At 36.6% G+C, this 15,367-nt stretch overlaps 1 protein-coding gene across 4 annotated transcripts; it reads right to left on the bottom strand.

Annotated features, from left to right (window-relative positions):
* Nucleotides 1-1,061: 1,061 nt before the first annotated feature.
* On the bottom strand, nt 1,062-10,228 carry LOC136282402 (replication factor C subunit 1-like). 4 transcript variants are annotated; one of them, XM_066170033.1, is made up of 12 exons: nt 10,101-10,228; nt 9,723-9,950; nt 8,435-8,531; nt 8,164-8,197; nt 7,846-7,919; nt 7,257-7,305; nt 6,417-6,460; nt 5,526-5,720; nt 4,076-4,267; nt 3,431-3,602; nt 2,550-2,696; nt 1,062-1,835 (listed from the first exon to the last, which is right to left on the bottom strand). In XM_066170033.1, exons 9-12 carry the CDS (start codon nt 4,109-4,111, stop codon nt 1,522-1,524), a joined length of 669 nt encoding a protein of 222 aa, XP_066026130.1. In that variant the 5' UTR covers nt 4,112-4,267; nt 5,526-5,720; nt 6,417-6,460; nt 7,257-7,305; nt 7,846-7,919; nt 8,164-8,197; nt 8,435-8,531; nt 9,723-9,950; nt 10,101-10,228; the 3' UTR covers nt 1,062-1,521. The 4 variants fall into 4 exon arrangements, with proteins under 4 accessions (XP_066026130.1, XP_066026129.1, XP_066026132.1 ...); XM_066170032.1 differs by having other exon boundaries at nt 9,816-9,950; XM_066170035.1 differs by lacking the exon at nt 8,164-8,197.
* Between the last annotated feature and the right edge of the window lie 5,139 nt (nt 10,229-15,367).

The following is a 15,367-nucleotide window of genomic DNA, read 5'->3' as shown; positions in this document are numbered from 1 at the left end:
TTAGGTCACTATTAACATATTCTGTCCTCACCTTAACTCCTGTGATAATGTGATTTGCCCCACAAGTGTGTAAAAAAACGGTGCACTTGTTCACACCAGCAGTATTGAAGAAGCTGAATATGAGCTCATCGAACTCGAAACTGAAAATCGTGTATCATTGTTTATTTCGTGATGCATGATTCTATTTTGTAGCTATTCTGTTTCACAATTTATACGCCAAGTTTGGACAGGGCCTCATATTACATTTTTTAACTTTTCATTTTCATTAATCCGGAGTATAGCACAATGACATAAACATGCTATTTTTTCAATTTATTATTATTTTTTTTTTTTGCTGATGTGGTGGTCGTTAAACCATCGCCTGCTTAGGTTGATCGAAGGGCGCTGGATTGCCATACGAGAGGTCTTGAAAGGACTGGGGAGAATGAGAAACACACATACTGAAAGCATAGTGAAGGAAATTTTCTTATTAAAGATGCAGGCGATTTGTCGGCCTATAAATAGGAAAAGTTGACCAATAGTGCCGTAATTCGACGGGTGAGTGAAAAGAAATGACATGAGGCCAAATTTAGCAAAAAGTTACTGTATAGCGAATACGACTAAAAATACAAGGAAAAATGAAATCTGATTTTCTTCGACCGGATAACGTAGAATTCTCGAAAATTGGGAAATTTCCGTCTGTTGGAATACAAATAGTAGTGAGTTTTATTGGTTTGCCCAATCGAAAAAATATCCAAAACGTAGTAGAAAATAATAAAAAATACAAAGGTATTTTAACTTCCCAATTTCTCCTGGCTACTACTATTGTAGGATGGAAAGTGGAGGAGGTATAGAATTAGAGGAAAAAAAAGAAAGGTGGTGCGGTGGATTAAAGCTTTCATTTAGCTTATTTTTTGTCAACAAATTAAACATTCCCATCCATAACGATCCAAACTGGCGCAGAGATGACATCCCAACACTTTAATAATATTAATAATAATAATAATAATAATAATTATTATACAAAAGAAGCAAAAAAATACAGATTGATGTAAAAAGCACTTTGATATTACATCGCCGAACTTTCACATTTTATTTGATCTGTTGTCAATGCTTTAAAAGTACAAAAGGCAATTCATTACTTAGTACCAAAGCCTATGGCATTTTCGTTCAATCAGCTATAAAAATGTACAAGCCTCTCATCGTGTGATATAGTCTCATACCGTCCTGAATTTACCACAAAACCTTCCTTAGTTTAGCAATTTGCACAATATTTTAAAGATCTCACTAACGTGCTAAATAACCCTGGCTGTTCTTATCATCATTGGCAAAGAAAAGTCCGGTAAATTTTAATGATTTCAAGTACCAACTGAAATGCGAGCTTTTCCAGGTACCAGTAATGCATATATTGATAATCATTAATGATTGAATTTCATATCAACTTATAAGCCAGGCGTAAGCAGCAATATGAAGTGCTAAACTCAGCTTTAAAACTCTTTTCGGTGGTCAATTTACGTTACCAACTCAGTTGATTATAATAAATTAACAACAGTGGAAAATCAGTTTAGTAAGACAGGAGAATGAATGAAGCATCTTTAATAATATCAAAGTCATTCCAAATCTTACAGAAATTTGACAACCTGTCAGAAGGCCATCCATGGTTTTATTGTTCAGTGACTGAGAAATGTGTTCTTCCAAGGTCTTTTTGCTCCGTTTGTCACTGGCATTCATTTTAATGTACATAAAACCAAGCTCTTCACAAACCAGTGTCGCTGATGTGGTTTTACCAACTCCTGGGAGACCGGACACAAGAGCTGCCTTAGAGGACCTATCTTGGTCTTTGTTGAAAAAGGAAGCTGTACGAAATAAAATTGCTTACAATTGTGATTCCATTACTAACATACTAACTACATGTATAAGTGACTGTCGAGTGAAATAAATTCATCAAAGTCCACGAGTTACAGCTCTTTAAAAAATGTATCTCTGAATGTGGGAATTAAGAAACAATCCGGATTCAGTGTGAAAGGTATTCAGCCTACAGCTAGACAACATTTGCATCACAACTCAATTTAAGGTCTTCTGTAAAATATCTGTAGATTAAGGTTAGGTTCATGTACTGAACCCTTTTACTCCAAAGAGCTCCCTAGTACTTCTTACTGTCTGCCATCAAATTCTTATGATTTGGATAATTTGGTATTGTATCAACTAATAATCCCCTAATTAATGTTTTTTTTTATTCTCATAACTTGCCTGCTCGATATTGTATTGATATTGTAAGGAGAAGTCCTCTCTTGGTCACTTATGGGAGTTAAAGGGTCAAAGGTAAAGTCAGCACAAGAGCCAGAGGACTAATCTTGCCAAAGCTTAAAATAATTTCAGTAGCATCAGGTGACTAGGAGAATTGCTATTCCCCCACTAGAATGGTTCCTCTATCTGGTTACAACCCAAACTTTTTCATCTGCTTTCTCCGACAGTTTGCCTGAACCGTTTGCATACTTGCCTGAAGAGAAGTTACATGCACATGTATTTGAGGGAAAGGCATCTTGACAATCAAATACACGTGTACTCACATTTAGAGGCTGGTTTCTTTCTATTCTTTTCCCAGTCTCTCAGCCAGTTCATCAGCTTTCTTATTTTGCACTTATCACCCTGCTGACCAATAATCTGCTTCACTACATGAGGTTGATATTTGTCTACCCATAACAGATTTGCTTCTCCTGCAAACACACACAAAAAATTACCTTTACTGTCAAAATCTTATGTAGATTAAAAAAATAAAGCAACAAAAAACAAAAAAACTTTACTTTCTTGTAACTCAATTTAAGTAACACAAACAAGTCTACAGGTGGAAGTACAGTAAAATGATCCAACAGATGAACCTAAAGGTGGAATTTAGAGTAGTGGTAAAACTGACATGTGGGTGACTGGACAGAGGAGAACAAGGAGAATAAGTGACAGATAGAAGGACAGTAATTGGAAGAACGAACATACACAAAAGAGCAGACAGACAGACAGACAGACAGACAATCTAAGTGACACTGTAAATTAAGTAGATGGAAGAAGGGAAATGAGGATGAACAAATTATCTTCTCAGTTGCACAATAGCCTATGGCTCCTATGACATTTTAATGGTACATGTATATCACATACATATGCATGTATTTTTATGTTATCAGTAATTTTAATACAAAGTCATGTACAGTACCTGGATGCACACAGGAGAAATTATATTCACTAAGTGTAATCATGACACAGTACATGTAGGATGCTTACTGGTGAGGAAATAATTTAAGGCATACAGCTGAAGTGTGAATTAAATTTTCAGTGAAGTCATACTCTTGTGCTAATGGTTGGAAAGGTTTGAAACACCCAGCTTTCAGTGCAGGTGATGATGATGGTGTTTGTGTTGTTAGAGATGACACAGATCTTTCACTCAGTTGTGACAAATCACCTTCAAACTGATCTTTTCCCTGGCTGAGGGACTCCATTGGTTCAGCTTTCTCCTTCTTCTTTGTCTTCTTCTCCACACTTGGTGATTCATAGTTGGTCTTCTTGCCTGGTTTTGTTCTGACAAGCTCAAACAGACCATCTTCATCTATTTGTGATGTTCCACATTGCTTAGCCTAACAGATAAGCACCAAAGTAAAAAAAAAAAAAGAAACAAAAAAACAACAACAACAACAAAAACAAAGGAACCATAGGTTTCTAGCCAAGTAATGTTTAGCTATTCAAGGAAGGAAAGACAACCTTAAACCAGTTAAAAAGGTTTCTCAACAAAGAAACATTTAATGAACTCCACAGCAAGAAATATAAGTTTATGCTCATGGAAAAAAAAACTCTTTTAGAAACCCACAAAAAAAGAAAATGATCTATTTCTACCATGGTAAATTTTTCAGTTCTTGTTAATGTGCTCTGCAGAGTTACATACTGTCAATGAATTGTGTTAATTAATGCAAATTTGTGGCAAGTTTCCCAGGTGTTTAGCTGTAAGCCGCATCCTGATTTGTTATAAAAATTAGGGGAAAAGGTGCAGCTTACATGTTTATGTTCACAGTTCTTTTTTTTTTCCTCTTTTGAGCTGTACATTACAATGTACCTTGGAAAGTTTGCTCTCTCCAGGATCCCATCCCATGACAATGGGATGTAACTCTTTTTCTTGCTCACTGAGTGGGTAACTTTTCCACCATATCTTTGAATCAAATCTGCTGCCTCCTCTCTCTCAATACTTTCCAAGATTCCCATAATAACGAATGTCAGTCCATCCAAACAGTTGTCTGCTTCCTAAAAACTAAATTATCAAGTGTATGCATAATTCAAGATGAGCAGACAAATAATTAACTCTCCCCCAACCCAACAACCCTCAACTGCTAACAAGTGAGGGTTAATGTTGTATTAGGGGAGGGGTAGGTGTGCAGTTTCTCAGATACTGACATTGAACCAACATTTGAACATCAACTGATAGTAAAAGGATAAAATACATTTTTTTGTTTAACCCTTTAACTCCCATGAGTGACCAAGACAGAACTTCTCCTCACAATATAAATACAATATCATGCAGACAAGTGATGAGAATAAATACAAATATCAACCCGGGGATTATAAGTTGATCCAAGACCAAATTGTATAGCAGACAGTAAGTAGAATTACTATTGAGATCTTGGGAGTAAAAGGGTTAATCAAAGCATGCATTTTACAATTTTTCCAGTAAACTGTATCCACAGATTTTCCAAACCAGCTTTAATTCTAATAATCTTCATTTTCCTTTGTCCTGCATCTCTCATTAAAATTTGAAAGGATGGAAACCAAACCACAAAGAGCTTTTGAGAGATAATAATAATTTAACTGCCATGAGAAATTAACATGTAACTTCTCCCTAGAATATCCATAGATTATCCAGCAAACAGGTAATGAGAACACTAAAACTTATCAAGTACATGTAGTTGTTATTAATGATCTAACAACAAATTCTCGTTATTTACAGAAAAATGTGTAGCAGCTAGAGGGGAGAATTAACAATCAGATCTTGGTCTTTGAAACCTACCTGAGGGATTTCCTTTGAACCAAGTTCCCTAGGACCATCTCTCGCCATAAAACTACAGAAGCCAGATTTTTTATTTTCCATTGATGGTGGAACTTCACCACTTCCTCTGATTTTGACACCTTTGGTGTACCTTGGGTGGCAGTTTCCTTACTAACATCTTTTTATTCTTTTTCGGAGTAACAGTTTTCTTTGCACTTGGTTTTGAGTCTCTAACTGTCATAGTAGGACAGGTTTACATATACAACATGTACCACCAGTTAACAAATTTGAGTGAGCTTTTGGATCTTATACAAAGCCAAATTTGGTCATAAAATGTTACTGTTTCATCTACAAGTACCTTATTCAAGTGCTTAATAACAAGTTGCCTAAACAACATACCATACACATGCTATCATATCAGATCCAATCCATTCTAGTATCATGGTAGCAGGTTCAATTAAGGATTAATAGTAATAATCAATTTTGTAACAATAAAGTATACATGGTAATCAAAAGGCTTACAAACCTTTGTCTTCTCAGGGGAAGGCTTTTTAACCTCAAACTTTGATTCTGAGAAGTCTTCCTTTCTTTTCTTTGATGGTTGCTCTGTTGTTTGATGGTTGACATTCCCATTTTCTCTTCCTTCTTTTTCTCTCCCATTTTTATACTCTTCTTTTCTATTCACTTTGGAGTCTTCATTTTCTTCAGACTTGTCAGATCTCTGTGAGAAATGAAAAAGGATAAAAAAATTCTTGATTGTTCTACAAGGAACTAAGGGATGATCATTAAGTGGGTTGAGCTCTGGGTCAAGCTTAAAATTTGCACTCTCAAGAGTGATCAATTTTCTAATTTCTCATAACAATACCAATTCACAGTCAGGCAGCAATATAATATCAGAAGAAAGAAAGTCCTCACACAAGAGGATATTTATTGCTTGAATAACACGTTCTCAGAGATGTTTTCATAACACTTGTGTGACAGACAGTTGATTTAAATATCTTAGGAGCAAAAGGACTTATCCCTTAAAGGGGGGCCCATGCTGTTGTTTTTGCCAAAACCATTCTTCAACATCTCCTCTCCCCATCCACAAAGTTTCTTGAATATGATTAAATAATGCATGACTTAAAACACTGGTCATTACCCATTAATTTTGTGGCATGGTATGTGTTAACTGTAGTACATCCTGATATAACTACTGTTAGTATAAGAGATTGGCAGAGGGTTTACAAGGGAAGCATGATTAAGCCCAAAATTAATATGTGATGCATGAATTTTATAGAAAGGCAAGGTATGGTGACTTTTAAAGTTTTCCTTGTTAAATGCATGATGCATGAGGTACTGTTTAAAATATGCAGGATGCCTGATTTTTTCTTAACAAGAAAAATTCTGGGTTGAAAAAGTGTGGTTAGTTATTCACCTGTTTTCCTTTATTGGCAAATGTTTCCCTGGATTCCCTTTCAACTAGAGAAGAACCAAAGAAATCATGTGCAGAAATTGCTTTTTTGTCTTTAGGTTTAATTGGACTGAGGCAAGAATAACACTCCATGTGTTAAATATTTTAGTAACACAATAACACTGTGTTAAATTCACCCTTGATGACTGTGTGACACTGTCTTTATTATGTTGCTGTTGTTTGTTTGTTTGTTTTAAATTTCATTTTTCACCCTTAACACCTAAAACTGAGTATGCATATTCTCCATACTGTTCTCTATACATTTCCTAGGGTACTGACAAGGAGAATTTGATTAACAATCAAGAGCTTAGTTGGTGATCATTTCCTTTATTCTCGACCTAAAGAAATTAACCTTAACCTTGACACCTGTGTGTAACAAATGCCTATCCAATTGTTAAAATTTTAGAGAAACCAGAAAAGCAAACACAATCCACAGTAAATTTTTATAAATCATCATTCACCAAAAAGAAGCTCCAGTGATAAATAACCTACTTTCAACAAAAAAGCGATAGATGCATATTAATGTTTGATTCAGGGGGAATATTGCAAAGAGAAATTAGATGCTAGTCACTCTTCATAGTCAAAGGGTTAAATGTATTAGCATAAGAGCAGTGTCCCATGACAGGTTTAACATTCTCAATGCTTGATGGAAGAAAGAAAAAAACAAACAAACAGACAAACAAAATTTAGCTGGATAATTTTTGGAAGAAGCCAGATGATTCTCCACAGCAATATATTATGTCCTAAACACCATGGTTTGGTACTGAAATGTCAAATATAATGAAAGAGAATGGTGGATGATACCTCTCTTTTATTTGCTGGACCTCTTTAGAAGCTACAACTTCTTCCTCATCTGTAGAAACCACATCAAAATATAACTCAAGTGCCATAATATTCAAATTCTATTTGAGACTGAACCCTGAATGAAGCAGATGCATTTGTTTTCTTTGGCAAGCTAATACATAAGCAATGTTAAAGGTCACGTGCGATGTTAAAAAAAACTGACATCATCTTACTGTACCTCAAGCTCACCTCACACTAAACATTTCCCTATCCAGCCCTCCCACTCCATCAATAAGCAGAGTCTGCTAAAACCCTTGTGTCGAACTCAGTCATATAAAAATATTTGGCCATCTTATTCATCATGAAAAGTATCCAAAATGTTTTCACATTCACATGAAATTCAAGACAATCACATTTTGAAGATAAATAAAACCAAAGAAAAAAAATTAAGCAAATTCATATTTTCCCTCTTTCTAACCAGTTAATAAAACTGTCACAAATAATTATACGAAAAAGATGATATCACAATTCCCATTAAGATAAAGTCTCCACATCACCTTTCATGTAAAAAGTATTGGGTACCCTCAATAAGTAGACATAATTTCCTTACCTGAGTCCAAGCTGATTGCTCTTCTACTTTTATTAGCTTTTGAACTGTCCTCCTTCTTTACTGATGTGGCTTTTCTGAAACAGAGATGCGTGAAAGAGAACCAAGTTCTGAATACAACCTGACATCAGGATCCATATTCTCCATACAGAGTGTTCTCTATGCATTTTCCAAGGTGCTGACAAGGAGAATTTGTTTAATAATCAAGAGCTTTTATAGTTGGTGATCATTTCCTTGACTCTTGACTCAGTGATGTTATTAGGGTCATAGGTTAATTACAACTGTATAAAATGAACAAAATTGAAAAAACAAATCACATACCTGATTTTTGGAGGAAGAGGATCTTCATCAGAATCTAACAGATGTAAGATTAATTTAGAAATAGGGTCAGGAAATCATTGTGATGTTGTACATATCATTATGTGAATCTTTTTACATCATGTTTTCATAATAATGCAAATTACATTTGGAATTGACAAGGACACTGTACAGCACAGTACACCATTAAAACAAAAACAGAGGTGTAACAGTTTGTATAGAGTCTCAACATCTGTTCCTTTTGAAACTGTTAGTGTTCACCCTGAAACATTACCTGAGTTGATAATGTTTTTTCCTTTCTTCTTCCTCTTCTGATTTTCTTTTGGTTTTTGTTTTCAGGCAATGTCATCATCTTCACTGCTTGATAAACTCTGCCCAGCAAATTAACAATTACATATCTTTATTCACACAAATGTGAGATAAATTCACTTCTTTGGACCTAACAATAACAACTGGATAAGATCAAGGTGGGTGTTTTTCCATAGAGCACAACTTTCATACAAGACATTTTCTTCCAGCTCAGAAAATCAAGAGAAGACATCAGGTGTAGAAACCAATCCCCCCCTAGCCCCAGTCCACATGGCTAGCCATATAGGTTTGACTTTTGCACAGATCATGCAAATAAAAAAGGTGTGAGCTTGAGTTAAAAGGTACTTGCCAGTACCTTGTTATCCCAGCCATATATTCCAAAATCGTCAGCTAAATTGCTTTTTTGTCAAGTGACCCATGTTTCCTATATTATTAGTATTACCTATGTTATACATATTTCTTGTTATTTGTATTTCCCATGTAAGTTATTTCTAATCTCATAATTAGTCATTCCATTCTTGTTGTATTATGTTCGTATTACTTTACTTAGAAACCACTGGCAATGGCATGTAGATAGAAGAGTTCAGTCCAGTCATCAGGAAGTTAAACTCGTCTAAAATTTACAGCTGGCATGTTGGTTACACCAGGCTTGGGGAAAAAATAGTCTGGGTGAGGTGAAGTCTCAAGGTTTCTTTATCAATCACCTTTCAAGTTAATGAACAATTTCCTTTTCCCTTCAGTCTGAGTAAATGAAAGATTAACTAGTACTTGTCAAAATTGTGAAATAAGCATTAGAGTTGCATATTGCAACTGCTCTGCAGAATTAGTAAGCTGCAGTTTGAATAAATTTGTAGGGAATGCTAAAGTTCTGGATATTTTGAACTTCAGTGAAATTTAGGTAGCAGTGAATCACAGCACACTGTTTAACCCTTAAACCCCCAGATGTGATTTACATGTAACTTCTCCCTAAATTGTTTATACAATATCCAATAAAAGAGTAAGTCGTTATCTTGATCTAACAACAAATTCCTGTAACAAAGGTACAAGGAAACATCTAGAAACTAGAGGGGAGAATTAGCAAACAGATCTTGGGAGTTAAAGAATGAAGACAAAATTGCTTCATGTTATGACCTCGTTGAAGATAAAAAAAGGTAAAACATTGTAACTTAACAGCCTCACTCAGCTACCCTGACATACTCAGACAAACTATTGAAAATTATAGCTACAAAGTTAGTTAACACACAGTACCATACCATTTCTGACATTCCAGTCCAGAAAGATACCTTGGGTTAGATATATGTAGTTGAATAAAACTCTTGGTTGAAAAATGTTGTAAAATTACCTACCACGTACGGCAAAAAACACTAATTTTGACGAAATTCTGCCGCTGAGAACTAAAACGACTAACAAACCATTTTAGTATAGTAATGTGTTCACATTACTCTCCGGCACAAGCGACTAACTACAGGAATGGCTCCGACCTGTGATTGGATGATAAAAATAGTAAAAGCTAATGAGTTAAAACTTAATTCCTTGCTCGAGGGTATTGTTAACCGCGTGTCTCAAAGCGGAACAATGAAATATCATGCGAGTGAAAACACCGATGTGTCAAACAAGAAATGGTTACTTACGTAGCGAAGGGAAGGCAGCCTTTCTTGTTCAGCGGGGTCGTTCAGCGATATTCCGGCGATGAAAAAGTCTAAAAGTCATTTAGTCAGTTCAGGCGGATGACCAGAGATTGGAGCCATATTGATTTGAAGTCACGTGTACGGCTGAAATAAATTTCGTAAATTTTCCAGTACACGGAAACAAATTAACATAATTATAATTTTGGCGGGAAATAATTTATCTTGTCCGAAACTCGTTTCTGGGTGTCATGCCGAACTGCATGTTACCTTGACAAAACACCATAATGAAACACACGCTATGAAAATGACAAATCACAACAGCAAAACTGCTATTCCTAATGTCGAAATTGAGGAATACTAGAATGTAATGGCAAAAATAGCAAAGTATAATAGCCGAACGCCAAGGTACAGTGACAAATCAACACATTGCAAAAGCAAAATAGTCAAATGTGATAGCATAATGTCATAACACAAGGACCAAACAGCATATTAAGACGTCACATTGGAGTAGCACTATTGCATATCTCCTGAAATTGTGGATATCATAATTAAACATTTATTTTTGACGTTAATTACACTCTATACTCGTTTGTATTATGTTTTGGTTTTTTGTTTTTTTGTCAACTACTAATGCTTGTTTGCATTGAATATCTGAGTTTTCCTAGCTATGAAAGGTCTACTTCGCAATTATGATGCCAATGTCTGATAGATCATAAAGACACGTGTGGCGAGCTATTTTGGTCTCACATCATTGTCATCTATTTCTTGGCCGCCTACTAAGTATTCGATGAAAATATTTTCAAAGTTTAGGTAAGAAAGGCATCAAGGCTCTTGACAAAAGCATATAGAGGAAACTTTTTTTTTAATCCAAGTTGTGATGTAATATTTCTAAAATAATAAGTGTAATAAAATCACACTTTCTTTGTTGCGCGCACTGTTTAGCTTCCGCGTCAAGGTCTACTTCAATTAAAGTATTTCGTAGACTTGACCGTTTAAAAGTGAGTTGTCAGAGTTAAAAACTTAAATCGTCCAAAAGCATCAACCTTAGGCTCGGCACCCTCACGTGCTTCCTCTAGCTCGCCCCAGGCTTGTCTCCGCTCACTCGAAAATGTCCTGGAGGCTGAGAGAGGTCTATAGGAGAATAGAAGAGAAAGCTTCCTCCCCTAACGAATTACTGAGGGACAATTAACATAAAAACAAATAAATTCATTTACTTCCTTGCTTCTTCTCCAGTTGACCTTGGAGCGAGTTCATTCGTTTTCCTCACTTGGCTCATACGCTTACCGGTTGTTCATTAATTCATATCTAACTGTGGAGAATATTTCCATGTTCATGTTGGGTAGATTCTCACAGTTTCCACGCCAAGTGAATTGTCGCGAAAAGGTGCTCGGTGCCTACATTAGAATAACGCTCCACAAATAAAAGACTGTCCTGCGCTTGGTGTAAAAGAAATCCTAAGTAAATCGGCCTACGACAAGCGGACAAAGTTAAAAGGTAATTGATAACACTTAAAGGACCTTTTCCACTGGTGCTTACGTTTGGCCGTTCAGCGGGCCTGGGGAAGAGAATGACTACGGAGCCGACAGTCGAACAGAAATAGACGCCACATTTTAATGGTTGCCTGATATGACTGACGTATAACGTGTGTTGCAAAACACTCAAAGGACAAAAAGGGACGGTTAAAATTATTCCCTTAGCTGGGCACTGAAGGCTACAGGTTGTAATAAGTGCTGTCTATGAAAACAACTGATTCACTTCCATTAATTTGCCTTGACATAGACTAAGGAGATCGTTCTGGCTTGGATTATCGGTTTTAAAAACTGCTTCAAACCTCGTTCAGCTATGAATGATGTGATAAATAACTTGGCGGAAGCGAATTCTGATATGTGCGATAAAAATTGAAAGAAATTCATAGACTGCAAAGTCGGCTTAACGTTTTTAACTCTACCTAGACCTACCAAACATTGACTAAATTCGACGAATTAACTGGTATTTTAGCCGACACTGGACATAATGATTTCTATCAAGCAATCTTCTCTGAAGATTAAATTCCGACATCCTCTGAGTTAGCCGAAGGGCTATCTATTTACTCTGCAGCCTCGAGCAGGATTCCAACCGTTATGTGAAAAATATGAATTCCGAATGTCCGTTACAAAAGCTTAAATGAAATTCATTTTGTTCCTTCCAATGAAGGAAAGATAAGGAGAGACGGATGTTATCCTACTTTTGAAGCGGCGCCATCTAATGTACGTAAATGTATTTCGGTTTTGTAGGTACAACTTTTTTATTGATGACGGATGTGAGCATGCAAAAAATGGCAAAATTATAAGAGTTTTGTATGGGAATATTTACGACCGCTCTTAGTTATATAAATACGGTCAAATTCTCAATAAAAATACCCCACCTTACCTCCACGGTGCATCGCTTGCTATCTGACCATTTACTATGTTGAAAAGAACCCATTTTATCGAGTTATTCATTTCTAGGTGTACTACGTAAAGAAAAGCCCTTTTCTCTTATATTCCTAAGAGCGGTCGTAAATATTTCCATACAAACTCTTATAATTTCGCCATGACTCTTATTTCGCAAGATGATCGATGATCATCTCACAGCTGGAGCTTGGGCTGCCTGTGATCAAACCCGCAATGCTTCGTGCTTACAGTGACGTATTCTCAGATTTCCTTTAAATCAAGAGTAAAGGAACCTTAACCTGAAAACTACCAATAATTCCTTCTGGGGTAAAGTTGTGCCATGCAGTTTTACACTTTTATTTCCGACAACCTTGTCTCGAAACATCCGTGAACTAAATAATTGGAACATGACTGGAAGTGGATGCGACAGCGATCTTGGTTTTTAAGTCACGTTTACAACGCTAACTGGCCATTCCTTGTTCCACCGAACTTAGAAAAAACTTCCAGACATTTCCTTTTTAGGCTCACTGTATCAGCACTTTCTAACTTCCCTTTCATTGCCCGCTGGACCCAGAAAAACTTTGCAGAAATTTCCTATTTGGCTCACTGTATTAGCACTTGCGGACGCAGATTCGTTCTCCTTGGTCTGAACATGAGAGCTATTCTGCCAATTAGATATTTTGTTTTCCCATGTCCTAGTTGCTGTCGCCGTACGAGACGGTAAACACATGCAGCCATTTTTGAAATTCTAATTTAAGGCAGAAATTCATTTTTTACTCGGAGTCTTCCTTGGCGTTGCCGTCCTGACTGAAGGTCCCTATAAAATGCCTAAATGAAGACAACTGGCGAACGACAGGCAAATCATTTATGATTCTTAATAAAACCCCCCTGCTCTGTCAGTAAGAGGATTTACGGAAAAGATAATCTACAGGCGTGTTAAGATTTGCGAGCTTTATCACCAGTAAAGGAAGAATCAGAGATTTTGTTTTTCACTCATGAAAACATTCAATGTAAGCCGCTGGGTACTAGAGTTCCGGTAACTTAAAAGTGAAATTCTCTAAGTTCGCGTTGCGCGCTTTCAACGAAATACCCCCTACTTTTTCTCTTGGGACAAGCAAGTGCTTTATATCTAGCTTTCTTCGCGAGTCTTTCTCGGATAATTCGGACACTGCAGATACTCGAATCTTAACCTCCCCTCAATCTGCCGCGTGGTCTCTTAAACCCGTGGATGTATTTATCTCAGTTCGTATCAAGGTTGCTAAACTGCGCCAAATATTTTAACCTCTCTTCCTTTCTTTGCTTGTACAAGTTGTCGAGTTTGTCTATGAGATCATCATAGCTCGCTCTGTGAGCTGTGTAGCATTCGATTAGTTCTTTGAACGAGTGCGGGTTCGACTGCTAAGTAATATATCAAACGGTAAAATTTCCGCATAGCCCCATGCTGTTGTAAGACAAATCTGTTTTCCCAATGGCGATGTATTGCTTTTGTCATTGTTTTCTCTACCCAAGAACTGAATGCATAATGTTGTTTGGGGCTGTGCGGAAATTTTACCAAAAGAGGTAAAATTTCCGCACAGCCCCATGCTACTGTAAAACAAATCTATTTTCTCAATGGCAATTTATTGTTTTTGTCATTGTTTTCTCTTCCCAAGAACTGAATGCATAATGTAGTATGGGCCGGGCGGGGGGGGGGGGGAATTTTACCTTTTTTTTTTTAACTTCAAGGTGTTTGGATATCGGATGAAACACCCTTTCGAATGTTCGATATAGCTTCTCAGAAGCAAAAGTTCACCAAATTTTATGATAATTAAGATCACATATCCAAATCTCCTTCACGGTTGTAATTCCTTTGCTTTCTTAGCATGAATTATTAATGATTTCAGATGTGTCCTTCGTTCTCGAAGTTGCGCAGCCGCTTTGCTATCGAGAAATCTGCCATCTGTTCGTGTTCCCTTAAAGTTCGGTGCTTGTTTAACAGGGACGTGCGAGGATTTGTTACTTATTAGCACCTCTTTGTTGTGTTTTGTAGATTCCTTTGCAAAGAACAACTGATCGCGAAGACTATCGACCGGTTTGAGTGCCATAATAACTTTCTAGTGTCCAAACTTATTGTAGTTGTATACGGCTTCTTCAGCATAAACCATTATAGGCCCATCGCGGCCATTGTGTTCAAACTTACTCAGATTCTGTCCCTCACAGGGAAGTGAGGTTTGTGTGCCTTTGACAATTGCTGAGTGAATCCTTGTAGCTTTAAACGCGCCTGAATTCCTTGACACAGAAATGTACCTTGACTCCTTCCCTTCCGTCCTCAAATATCTTGGCTGTGTCATATTTCGTACTAAATATTCTTAGCTTTTATGTCATCGCATTTCTGATTGTGAGTTTGCGGGATAAAAATCCGATCAAACTGCCCTAAGATATGAATAAAGGGGTGAGTTTCTAAAGAAACTGTGGTGCTGCGTCGGTGGGAGAGTATAGCAGGTAATTTAGTGTTAACAACTGGGTTGAAAACGTAAATTAGCCACCGCAAAGGGTAAAAAAGCTGACATTTCGAGCGTTAGCCCTTCGTCAGAGCGATTTATAATCAGACAGACATATGAGTGAAATATGTCTGAGGAACGCGGCGATGCACCTCTCTGCGTCATTGTAAGCAGAAGAGCAGTTCGCTTGTGCCAAGACAATATATATATATTTTCTCTTGCTTGTGGGTATATTTGGCTGAAACTGGCAGCCGACTTTTTCAGTACAAGTAAAAATAATTATCTGTTTTTTATTTTACTTTATTATAGTTTTTTAGCTCCAATGCTCATTTGCATTGAAATGATAACTTTTAATGCTAATTTCTGATAGACTGATAGA

The sequence above is a fragment of the Pocillopora verrucosa genome, chromosome 7, assembly GCF_036669915.1.
Source record: "Pocillopora verrucosa isolate sample1 chromosome 7, ASM3666991v2, whole genome shotgun sequence".
Classification (NCBI taxonomy): domain Eukaryota; kingdom Metazoa; phylum Cnidaria; class Anthozoa; order Scleractinia; family Pocilloporidae; genus Pocillopora; species Pocillopora verrucosa.
The sequence above is the reverse complement of the archived record's forward strand: the minus strand, read 5'-3'. Positions and strand labels throughout refer to the sequence as shown.